Raw genomic sequence first — 11,687 nt, forward strand, 5'->3', positions numbered from 1 at the left:
AATTAATTGCTAACAACTATTGCAATAGAAGAAAGCAATCATCCATATCTTAAGGGCTGTTGTGAACACTAATCATGTTCTTATACGTCCCCTTCCTTTCCAAAATAACATTAACATAGCACCATGTAGTGGCCTGGCAGGTTTGGTATGTTTATGCAGGCATAACATATTGACATAACATACAGTGACACCCTGACATCTCTGAAGTAAGTTAGCCGACAAAGCAGTAGTCTAGAGATTATATGAACCACCTGGGATGGCTTTGTGGAATTCACAAGCTGTAGCATATTTTTCACATTGACGATACTACTATACTACTTAAGGTTACAACTGATGAAATAACTTGTATAACTTTGAGTATGCACGTCGCATATACTGAAGAAAGAGAGCGAGCGTTTCCTTCACACCTGATCAGGCAGACATTGCACATGAGGACTCTCTTGTTGAAGACGTGGCCCTGTTAACTTTGGTAACTATTTCCCACTATTGAGGCCCAATCATGCTTTTCAAGCAGATCCACCCTTACATTACATTTAAAACGTGTCCCCTTGCTGCAGGAGGTCTCTCGGTGAACCGACGCACGGTGGCGCCAGAGGCCGCACGAGGACATTCCGCCATGGCCACGAAGAAGAACACGACTCCTTCCGATTGAATCACTGTTGACGGAAACGAAGAAAAAGAAGAAGACCGAGCGCTAACTCACGTGGACACACGTCACCGTGAACACGTAATACACGTAATACCCCACAAGTCTCCACTCCTGCGTGGATAGCAGCAGGTTCAGGTCCGATGATCGATGCGTATTGATTGGTAACCCACGTGTTGTCTCTCACTTTGTAACAGATGTGGCGGCTGCCCCCCCCGTTCATCAGCTGTATGCACTGTGTGTCCGGCCGGGTCGTGTGGGGAGGTCCTGGCCGGGTCCCTGCGCTGCTCAGGCCGCTTCCAGCCGGACTGACGTGCGTTTTTGCATCCGGCAAAAAGGACCTGACGAACTTCCCCGTCCTGAACGAGGACGAGCTCGAAGAGCAGTTCGTGAGGGGATCTGGACCTGGTGGACAAGCCACCAACAAGACCAGCAACTGCGTGGTGCTCAAGCACATCCCGAGTGGCACCGTTGTGAAGGTCGATGCTGTTTTTAAACGTGAAACACGACGTGTCCGTTGCACTACGTAATATTTGCTGAATAAATACGTGGGTGTTTATGATGATGAATTTTAGTTTCATACTTGAGAAAATCTTACTCACCTCAGCATCCAGTGGTTCTGGTAGTTTGAAATCATATTACAAGGTTACAAATTCACAATTGTCATTGAAATGTAGTGATTGAAATGAAATGAAACATCTTGTAGGCTTAGAAGTTAGTGAGCTTCTTTCAGTTTGGTTATATATTAACCATGTTAATGTGATTTCTTGTACTCTTTCCCTTGCAGTGCCATCAAACCAGATCGGTGGATACAAATCGAAAACGTGCTCGAGAAATCATGCGAGAGAAACTTGATGTTGTTTATAAAGGGGAACTCAGTGAAGTTCTTGTGAAGAAGAAAGCGTCTGAGCTGAGGAAACAGGACAAGAGGAGGAAGGCAAATGAGAACTTAGAGAGAAAAAGACTATTTAGAGAGGCTCTGGCTGCAGACCCCAAACCTGGAAATGGCACTGCTTAGAGAATATATAATGAACACATCAATACTTGAGAGGTTCTATATGTTTTCATGCCTACACTGACTGGGTAACTAAACAAAAAAAGGGTTCATTATCAATTGTTGTATATCTAATAATCCTTGTATTGTAGTACAATGAGTTAAAGACAAGTGGAGAATAACATTTATGGTTCCTCTTACATTTGTTGAGAAGTTCTCCAGAATAAAACATTCATTGTGATATACAGTCTATATTCACTTCACTATATTCATTGAATTATGCTGTAAATATATTAAGCTCTGGTTAATTAATTAACTTTAACACACGCTTGAGTAAAGTATGGTAGTTAACTTTCTTCAGATAGTAGCATGCTGTTTGCCTCCTAAATATTACTACAGCAGCGTTTGGGGGGCACAGTAGACTGGGACACGTGAATGAAGTGAAACTTGGTTGCCCGGCGCTGTGACGATCCGAGCTACAGCCAATGAGAGATCTACATTCACTCTAGTGCCCCTCCCACCGGAATAAATGAGCCAATGAGAGGCGCAGAACGGTTTTTAAATCGGCCATGCTCCGCTCCACGGCGTAGTGCTTTAGTCCCCATTGTTGCAGAAGTAGTGACTGGAGCAAAGTGAGGAGCCCGTGGACTGCGTCCTCTATTTTTATTCTGGGACCTGACATGGCAAAAGGTAACCTCACCTGAAGTGTTTCTCCACGTGTGGGTCTCCCGAGGCTCGGTGACCGTAGTTCACTGCTAGCTGTCAGCCAGCTAGCGCTGAAAAGAGGACGCAAAAGGATAAGATGCACGCAGCTGGTCTGAGAGTTCTAATGGTACCAGCCGGTCAGGGTAGTTATTTCTATAATGTAACGGGAGTTGGGAAGCAGTTTGTGCTTTTATTCAATTCAGTGTTTTTTAAAAGGGAAGAAAAGTGTGCTGAAAACCGAAAAGAAGCCCGACGACTCCGTTGCACCCAAAATTGCCTCAAAGGACACCAAGGAAAACGAAACGACAAATAACAAGGTATGTTTAGTGGTTCTACGCTTTCGTCTTTGCAAAATGACATAAATAAACGTATTGTTGTTGCAACAGTCTGCCCCCCTATGACGTCATAGCAGCAGATATAACTGTAACCCAGAGAGGAGCCTTTCAGGCTAAATGTCCACACTGTGCTGCTCGGCCCTGATGAGCTACGTGAAGCGAGACGGGACCCATGTGCTTAATGAATAACACGGTTCTACAGGGCTGGTTTTTAATGAGCTGTAAGCCCTGAGCCTTTTAAAGTACATTTAATCATAACTCATACGCCACCAATCCGACGTGGTTCTGTTTACAGTTGTAACGTTGACCACTTCCGGTGGTTGGAAGGCAGATCAGTCAAGTCTTCATTAGGAATTAATCAGTTTACTTAGTTTTCTCACATGCATGTATGGTAAGTGGCGGTAACTCTAATAAAGATATTAAATACAGTATGCAGCAGAAACCTGGTTCTCTGCACAGTTTTGACAGATGCGATGCATCTCGTGCCATTAGGTGAATGTGTATATAAATCCTCAGGTTTACCTCAGAGGATAAAATCAACTATCAGTGTAAAATATTTTGCAGGATTGCATAGGTAAAGAGACTTCAACTTTACGGAGTCCAGGCAAACCTAGATCCCCCCTGAGCGACAATTCAAGCATGCTGATCCAGAAGGGAAAAGTATCGGATCCAACTAATGTAATCGCTTCAAAATTAAAAAAAGGTTGGTACCTAATTAACATTTAAAACTAATTGAATCAACTAATCTGACGTGTGGTTAATTTTTAGGTCATTTGATATCCTTTTTATTAAACACCCCATGTTGGTGTGGTCCGTAGCTGCATGTGAAGGAGAAACCTTTCCTGTGCGTGTGAACGTCCACTGAACCAACATCTACTGACCTTCACTGTCAAATCCATTCTTTGTTTCTTACTCTAGATTCACCCAATGAAATAAAGTGTGAGTCCAGGGAGCAGAAGCTTGACGTGGCCTGCCCCAGTCAAGTGATCAGAACACAACCCACTGAACAGCTTCAGCAAAAAGAGTCCACCACAAGTGCAACGTCTGCAGCAGACAGCAAAGTTCCAGTGAAACCTCGGAGTCGAACCGGTCGCAAACTTGGAGCAAAAAAGTAAGCATGCGAAGAAAAAAAAACTTCAATATTATTACAAAAGAAAACGTGGTTCCACAACGTCATTACTTTCACGTCTTTTTCAGGCCGGAGAATAAAGCTCAAAACAGAAAGGTCACAGACTATTATCCCATCAGACGAAGTAACCGAAAAACCAAGACCGAGTTAAAGGTCTGTATGAGGAGCGTTTCCTATGGGCTGGGATTGTTTCTACCTGTTAAGGTAGTTCAACTTTGAACCAATTACTGTCAACAGAGTGAAGAAGATCAACACATTGATTACCTGATAAAGAACAACATTGAAGAAGGGATGCAGGTAACGTTTTAATGGTTTAAAAAAAGCATGTTTCATGTTGACGGTTGTAAATAGTCAAAATGTTCTGTTAAGTAACCTCAATATTTACCCAGTAACATGTGGATGCATTTGAAGTATTCGTACTCTCTTAACATATGATTTATTAAACCAGCCATTGACTGATTCTTTGTGCAACAAAACCAATCTCTAACCAAAATGTTAATATTTTTAAGTAGAAGTACAGAAACGCCATCAGTGACACATTGCTGCTTCTGAATGTCAACAGATCAAACACATAGAAGGAAAAGGAAGAGGGATATTTGCTTCCAAACTGTTCAAAAGGGGAGAGTTTGTTGTGGAGTACCATGGAGACCTGCTGGAACTATCTGAGGCTAAAATAAGGGAGGCCCAGTACACGCAGGATCCCCAGAAAGGCTGTTACATGTACTACTTTCAGTATCAATCCAAGACCTACTGGTAAGTCCAAACGGGACATGTGGGATAACACTTGAATCACTTTATATTTCTTCAAATCATCCACTAGTCTATTCCTCTTGAATCAAAGGGATTTAGTTTTCTATTGACCTTCATGTTGGACCCATCTCTCTGCATGTTCCCACTTTCCTTTACAAGCAAAGATAAAACCAGAAACTTATCGGCTTCACAAATACCTGTGGATATTTTTTACATTTAGGGTTGACTGACTTATTTCTAAACGTTTCAGAATGAGCTAATAAGAAATCCTTGTACTTCCCTGTCTAAAGTAAATAGGTCCTTTCATTTGGCAGTCTCCTAGTAAGAAAAGAGACGGGTGCGAAAGGCTTTAATTAAAAAGGAAGACTTCTCTCATCTCTTTGTTCACGCTGTACAGTGTGGACGCCACGGAGGAAACGAGCCGTCTTGGAAGACTGCTCAACCACAGTAAAACTGGAAACTGTCAAACTAGGCTTCACGCCATCGATGGAAGCCCTCATCTCATCCTGGTGGCTTCCAGAGACATCGACGCAGAGGAAGAGCTCCTGTACGACTACGGGGATCGGAGCAGAGCGTCTGTGCAGGCTCACCCGTGGCTCAAATACTGAGCGCGTTTTCAGCTCCACGTACATGAAGGTATAGATGCAGACATCCACAGGATTTGGTTTTATGAACTAAGTTTTAAATGAGGACGATCAACTGGCGCGTGTGTGATTTTGAATTTATTTTTTTTTTCTTCTCAATCTAATTGAAGCAAACTGAGTTTTTCAAATTGTAATGAAAATAATTGACAATTCAATTGCCCTTTTATAAATTATTACTCGTGCTGTAAATGAAGGAATAAAACTGTCTTCATTCCAGCGATCACATGGTAAATGTTGACTATTTGACATCTGCTCCTCCATTTAATTTAGGTATTTTACTGAAATGTCCTACTTGTATAGATATAGAGGTACGGCACGCACCCTATATGTACACCCTAAGTGTCATCTTTTGTCAAAATGTTTGTTTGCCTTACAACTGATTTCTTTTAGTTATAGAATGCAAATGTTGACAGAATAAATACGTAGTGTGGCTATATATTTATTAGAAATATGTGCAACAACACTGGGAGTGGACTTTAACTGAATTAGGAATACAATCTTATTTGTCTACTTCCATGAGATGAATGTTTTAAACTTTTATCATTGATTTGAATCTGAACACGTCAAATTCAAATCAATGATTAAGCTTATAAATGACTTCATTTTGTGCGAGGGCTTCAACATAATCACTAACAGTGGTGAGATAATACTTTCCAGTTTCATTTCTTTACACACAATATATATTTCTACTTAATCCACTATGTTTAACTATTTTAGGTAAAAATGATCAGTACAAAATACAGTGCTTGTTAGTTTGACAAGCAGACGTGGTAAAAAATAAAAATCCTAAAAGTGGTTAAATGATGAGCAAAGCACCGATAAATCCTGTTTGTCTCGTGGTCCGTTCTTCTGAGATCCTTATTTTCGCCGGAATGAAAACCTAAAAATGGAAAAGATCCAGATGTAATTGAGGGAGTTTGTTCACGAAAGCAACATTAACTCAATGGAATGGAGTTTGTCAGACACACGATTTTCTCTCATTCAACATTCTTAGTGTCAGCATGAACTCACTCAGTCACAAGTCTTTCATTAGGAGGCTCACTTCAACGTCATGTGGTTACTAAATACATTCCACTTAAAACTTTTCCATCCAAGCGCTTCTTTCCAATGAGATCTTTGTTTTCTGCCTTTTAATATTCCTGTTTAGGTCTTTAACATTAAGGGACTATTTGGTTGGGCACCGACATGCTGCAGGCAGGTGGTTCTACTCACAGTTTGCCGATGGTGGTCTTCTCCTCTTTTGCATTGTTAGTTAATGCTGGACTCACGCTGTGCTCTGGGGGGGCGTCCAGATCCACCTCCACCATGGCTGCTTCCGTCTGTGGCAGAATCCCACTGCAGAAGAAAGTACCTTTCATTTGAATGTAAGTGTGTTGCACATCAAAAAGATCTGTAATTCAAAATCCACGATGCTGATATTCTTGCTATTTATTTTGGGATTAAATTTGTCAAATTAGCAACATGTACTGATAATATAAGTCTCTATGAAAACCTGATGTCATGTTTGTATTTAAAAGTAATCTAATGGCAGATATGGATGGGATAACACAGGAGAACAGTGTCCTTGTAAATAAATCTCTTACTGGTGTTACATGAATATATATTTATATATAGCCGCATATATACAGCCTCTCATTCCCATTTAAATCAATTCACCAGCCTGAAACATAAGTAATAAGTGGTACCATTCAGAGAACCCATCCAGTTTCCACTTCATTGGCAACACGTGACATATCTGCAATAAATACGCTCTTTGTGAAGCATGTTGAGGGGTTGATTTCTCCCTCTGGTCGTTTTCACAGCTGGACACGTTCAGAATAATGCACTTTTAGTGTGGAAAACAACAATAAGCACAGTTTAGATCCCACCTCTTGTACAGCTGAAGCTCCTCCTGAGCCACCATGAGCTGCGCTTTGAGCTGGTTCCTCTCCTGCAGAACCTCCTTCAGCTCCTGCATGGTGAAGCGCGGTCTGTTGGGGTCCGTCAGGTCCACCAGCAGCTGGTTCGGACCCGCCGTTTGCTTTTAAACAGCACACAGGGAAAAGCGTCTCCGAACGTCCACGTACCGAGTGGCTTCCAATGCGCTGTAAACACTCACCGTGCCCGGCTCGGACGAGCTCTCCGTCACGATCCGGTCCAGTTCGCTCTTCAAGTTGTCCCGCTCCATTTTCAGCTCCTCCAGAGACAAGTTGTACTTATTGACCAGAGTCTCGAACATCTCCAGCACGCGGACTATTCTGAACTGTAGGTCCGAGACCTCTTCGCCCGTGCTGCTTATTTTCAACAGATCTCGTCCGATCACGTACGAGATGTCGTAGACGTCTTCAACCGTGAGCTCGAACGCGTCCTTCTCGAAAGCCAAAGCGGGCGACGGCTCTTCGCCGAACTCCATGACGGAACCACGCGGCTCCTCGAGGGCTCCTTCGTACGTACGGGGTCGCTTCCTTTCCTTCTTTCCTTCTTTCCTTCTTTCCGAGTTCAACACAGAGTCCAGTGGCAGAAGGTAAAAACTTGCTTCCTCCCCATCAGTCATCTACCAATGGCGTGACTCTGGACAGAAGAGGAGGGCAAAGTATCCCAGCGACAGGTACGCACAGAGATCGTCTCCGCGTCAAGAGGACTCACTCAGGGGAAGGTTTCCACCCGGAAAACACGGGATTTCATGGTTTTGTTATAATTACGCACTCGCACTTCGTATGTCGCGTTCGGAGTGGTTTATGTAAGTTTATGTGATGTACAGTGGCCTTCTGTGCCGTCTTATTATAGTTGAATAACATCATTAAGACGCCACAGTTACAGGTGGCTGTTTGTTGTAAACTCGCTGAGACTATTGACGGGATGCTGGGTAATTAACACAATAATGCATGTAGTGTATTTATAAAAGAAAACCATTGCTAAAATAGCAGTAACTTTGTGATTCTGTTTAGTTATATACCACACTCAGTGTAACAAAGATATCATACTTGGTACTTGTACACGTGGGATTCTACTGCTGTAAACCACAGACGGTGGAGCCACACTTTGCATTTCTTATACATCTTAACATCACTTAAACATAAGTGACACAAGATATTCCATGTAATAGTCTTAAAGAAGCTAGACCGACATTTTATGTCTATAATCAAAGAAAAAGACAATTCATCCTCTGAGAAATGCATTGATAGACTTTATGTATTTTGAAGCCATGTAGTGTGAAAACTGGGTGTAAATGTATCTCACAATGTCTTTGAGGTGATTAATGCAAAGTTGTATCATTAAAGTGGACGTCATTTATTACACTATTTAAAACCCATACAAATTTAGTTTTAAATGGAAATTCTTTTGAAAGTAATTCTGAAACTTAATACATTCTGGTAAATATGTCTATTGACAACCTGTTGCACGGTGGAAAAAAAATAATTCAATGCAAGGTCATACAAAAAAAAGTCTTCTTATGGGCAACAATGTTGGATCATCTGCAATCAGGCCGGCTGCCACCATCGGCATGATGGCAGTGAAGATCCTGGAGGAGGGACATTTAGAAAAACAACATAAAGAGTCTAAGACACGGTGTTGTGATCAGAATAATGTAAACCTAAACCAACTAAAGAAAAGAAAAAAACAAGGAGGTGAGAGGCCACAATTACTTACAAGCTTCTAATGCCTGATTCAGCCTGATCAATGGAACCGGACACTGGGGGCGGAGATGGAGGACACACCATGAAGCTGATGTCATCCTCAAACTCCTCGCTGAGAGAGACGTAAAAGAGGTCATCGATAACTTTGGCATCGGTGTCACTTGAGTGGTTGAGATAACGTGTTGTACCTTTTGTAATGTGCTAGCTCCTCCTGTAGCAAGAACACTTGGGCCTTGAGCTCATTCTTCTCCTGCAGGACGTCCCGCAGCTCCTGCAGGGTGAAGCGAGGTTTGTTTGCGTCGTGTTCCGGGCTGTCGGTCTCGGGCTCCGTATCGTCCCATTCCTTCTGCAAAAATATATGTTTATGCAAATATTTTATGGAATAGGAACTTTATCCAAGATGCCAGTAGCGACAAACAGGGTGACAGTACGATCATGCTTTAGACGGTGTACAGAGCGGAGCTCAACAGGTCTAACCAGTGAGGATGTCTTCGTGTCCTTGTCCCCCTCTTCCTCAATATTTAGTCTTTTTGATGACCTTGGGAGAAGTGAAGGACTCTCGTCGCGCTCAAAGCAGTTTGCCAGAAAGCCGGGGTCCGCTCCACACTCCACCCACACTGAACGTGCTTGGATGGAGTTAGATGGAGACGACTGGATTGGTAAAACAAAGCATCCACTTAAAACCTGACAGACTTAATCAGCGATGCTCAAACCCAACTTCAGAAGGTCTGTGTGCATGGTCTCACCGGCACCAGCGACGGTGCAGGCGGTGAGATCCCGGATCGGCTAATAGAGGATTCTTCTATATCAGCGACCTCTTCCTCCATTTCCCTCCTCCGCAGCTCTGTTCTCAGCCCTGTGACCTCCCGCTGCACAGCGACCAGCTCCTGCTGCCGGGCCTGGGCTGCAGCCTCCAGCTCAGCCCTCTGCTGGATCAGAGACTTGCCCTGAGCCTCCATCACGCCGATCCTGTGACGAAGATCCTGGTTGATTCTGATCACCCGTTGCTGCTGCATCTGGAGCTGTTGTTGAGATGATGTAGATTATGACCTCACAAAACTGGGTTAGGGAGGTAAAGTGTAAACCGTGCTGTATGAGGTCTGAATCCTCACCGCCTCAATATCCTCGTTTTTAAGTGTCAGTTCATGGTCTCTAGACCGGATTTCCTCCCTCTGCTTATTCACCGAGTCCTTCAGCTTCTTCATCACCTGCCTGTCCTTCTCTGACATTTCTGTGTAAATCATACAGAAAAACATTAAAAAACAAATGCAACATAATACATAGCAGGAAAACCCTATTAACTGTTGACCTGTCTGGTGATGGCTGTTACCCAATCCCCTCATTAATGTTGATATTGTCGTATGGGATCACCGTATCATTTGAAAGTTAAACATTAGGAAATAACTGGCATCATAAGTAAAAGCAGTGGGGTTTTTTGTATTCCACATTAGTTAAAATCCTGGTTGAGTGGACGGGCAGAGACCCACCCTCCTGCTGCTGCAGCTGTTCCTCTGGGACGCAGCACTCTCTGAGCGAGAGGCTCACTAACAGCTTCTGGTTCTCTGCGTCAAGCTGGTTGATTTGAGAGAGCAGGTCCTGCACTTCTCCTCGCCACACATCCTCCAGCAGCTCCAGCTCCTGAGAACAAGGGACGAAGCATACGATTAAAGTTAAGCTGCCTGCAAAATTGCTTAGTTTAGAGTTTGTTGAAACGGTGCTTTTAATGATAATGTTGTAATGTATAGTGTAAATTTCTCCCTTATTACTATGATAGAATAGTTTGCTATGCTGATGCAATAGTATAGTCATATAGAAATATTGTGTAGGAAAGCTGTGACACAAATACTACCGAATTGATTGAAAGGTTAAACAGTTAATGACTGATGACGGATTCCAGAAATGTGAAGATTTCAAATGCATTACTTTTAAAGGGGATTTGTTGCTTTCCTTCGTCATCGTGGATGGGAGTCGGTGACTTGGGCTACCCATAAAGGTAAAAGAATACATCAAATTACAACAGACACAGAGCAAACACCTTCTGGTGCTTCTTCTCCTGCGCGCATCGCTCGCTGCGCTCCTGCCGCAGACGACCCAGCTCCCGGTGCAGCTCCTCGGCCTCATGCCCGGCGGCCGCGCTGCTCACCAGGGCCTCCAGCAGCTCCAGCACCCGCACCACTTTGGGCACCACTCCGACCAGGGACTCGCACCCGAACCTGTCGATGACCCGCTCGAACTCCCGCCCGAGCCCCGCCGCTATGTCGTACACGTCCGTGACCGTCAGCTGCGCCGCGGGTCGGTCCAACGATGACGTAACGCAGGTTTCCATGTGTGCCCTCTGCTTTATTTACGCCTCCGACATTGAACATGTCGGTCTGTCGCCCCTCCGACCCGCCGAGTGGACTCGCGTTGATGTTAAAAACAACAAACCGGGTTAACTACGCAACTTTTAAAGCACTTTGACGCTTTAAACGACCAGCGGCGCACGCAGTGCGCAACTTCTGATGCTGCCTTCACGGACACCCGTGAAAACTCGTACATACCGCTTACCGAATATTCAAGTTCGTATCCAAGTGACACGGGTTCGTTTAGGTGTGGCCTGGTTTTATTTTAAACAAGCTAAACACCGACTGTCTACCTGTAATACAGTTAAAAAGAAAGCGCCAGACAACAAGAAGCAGTAGCGCTACTAGCTACCAGTTTAACCACCAGTGTCATATACCGATCTATAATAACAATATAGGGTTTTATTGATTCATTTGACGATCACTATACATACACATCATGATCAGACCAGGTTCACCGTTGTGTTCGCGGGAATGATCATATTTACTGTCGCTCCTGAACGCAACAGCCCAACCTCCACGTTC

General features: G+C 43.6%; 4 protein-coding genes across 7 annotated transcripts; 2 read left to right on the plus strand and 2 right to left on the minus strand.

Annotated features, from left to right (window-relative positions):
- The first annotated feature begins 557 nt into the window (after positions 1–557).
- On the plus strand, positions 558–1,883 carry mtrfr (mitochondrial translation release factor in rescue). Of its 2 annotated transcripts, none has more exons than XM_037482450.2 (3): positions 558–736; positions 844–1,125; positions 1,434–1,883. In XM_037482450.2, the coding sequence occupies exons 2-3, from the start codon at positions 844–846 to the stop codon at positions 1,662–1,664; spliced, it is 513 nt and encodes a 170-aa protein (XP_037338347.2). In that variant the 5' UTR covers positions 558–736; the 3' UTR covers positions 1,665–1,883. The 2 variants fall into 2 exon arrangements, with proteins under 2 accessions (XP_037338347.2, XP_037338348.2); XM_037482451.2 differs by having other exon boundaries at positions 560–727.
- A 304-nt stretch (positions 1,884–2,187) lies between these two features.
- kmt5ab (lysine methyltransferase 5Ab) lies at positions 2,188–5,167 on the plus strand. Of its 2 annotated transcripts, none has more exons than XM_037482449.2 (8): positions 2,188–2,330; positions 2,562–2,662; positions 3,245–3,383; positions 3,599–3,791; positions 3,878–3,962; positions 4,047–4,106; positions 4,372–4,562; positions 4,957–5,167. In XM_037482449.2, the coding sequence occupies exons 1-8, from the start codon at positions 2,321–2,323 to the stop codon at positions 5,165–5,167; spliced, it is 990 nt and encodes a 329-aa protein (XP_037338346.2). In that variant the 5' UTR covers positions 2,188–2,320. The 2 variants fall into 2 exon arrangements, with proteins under 2 accessions (XP_037338346.2, XP_037338345.2); XM_037482448.2 differs by lacking the exon at positions 2,188–2,330 and adding an exon at positions 2,454–2,472 and having other exon boundaries at positions 2,567–2,662.
- Positions 5,168–5,378: 211 nt separating this feature from the next.
- On the minus strand, positions 5,379–7,809 carry rilpl2 (Rab interacting lysosomal protein-like 2). The gene is made up of 4 exons (XM_037482456.2): positions 7,302–7,809; positions 7,072–7,223; positions 6,416–6,538; positions 5,379–6,083 (listed from the first exon to the last, which is right to left on the minus strand). Exons 1-4 carry the CDS (start codon positions 7,734–7,736, stop codon positions 6,062–6,064), a joined length of 732 nt encoding a protein of 243 aa, XP_037338353.1. The 5' UTR covers positions 7,737–7,809; the 3' UTR covers positions 5,379–6,061.
- A 540-nt stretch (positions 7,810–8,349) lies between these two features.
- On the minus strand, positions 8,350–11,359 carry LOC119224951 (RILP-like protein 1). Of its 2 annotated transcripts, none has more exons than XM_037482446.2 (8): positions 10,856–11,359; positions 10,308–10,458; positions 9,933–10,051; positions 9,567–9,842; positions 9,298–9,471; positions 9,009–9,166; positions 8,834–8,932; positions 8,350–8,705 (listed from the first exon to the last, which is right to left on the minus strand). In XM_037482446.2, the coding sequence occupies exons 1-8, from the start codon at positions 11,144–11,146 to the stop codon at positions 8,615–8,617; spliced, it is 1,359 nt and encodes a 452-aa protein (XP_037338343.2). In that variant the 5' UTR covers positions 11,147–11,359; the 3' UTR covers positions 8,350–8,614. The 2 variants fall into 2 exon arrangements, with proteins under 2 accessions (XP_037338343.2, XP_037338344.2); XM_037482447.2 differs by having other exon boundaries at positions 10,744–10,866.
- Positions 11,360–11,687: the final 328 nt, after the last annotated feature.

Source organism: Pungitius pungitius, chromosome 5 (genome assembly GCF_949316345.1).
Source record: "Pungitius pungitius chromosome 5, fPunPun2.1, whole genome shotgun sequence".
Taxonomy (NCBI): domain Eukaryota; kingdom Metazoa; phylum Chordata; class Actinopteri; order Perciformes; family Gasterosteidae; genus Pungitius; species Pungitius pungitius.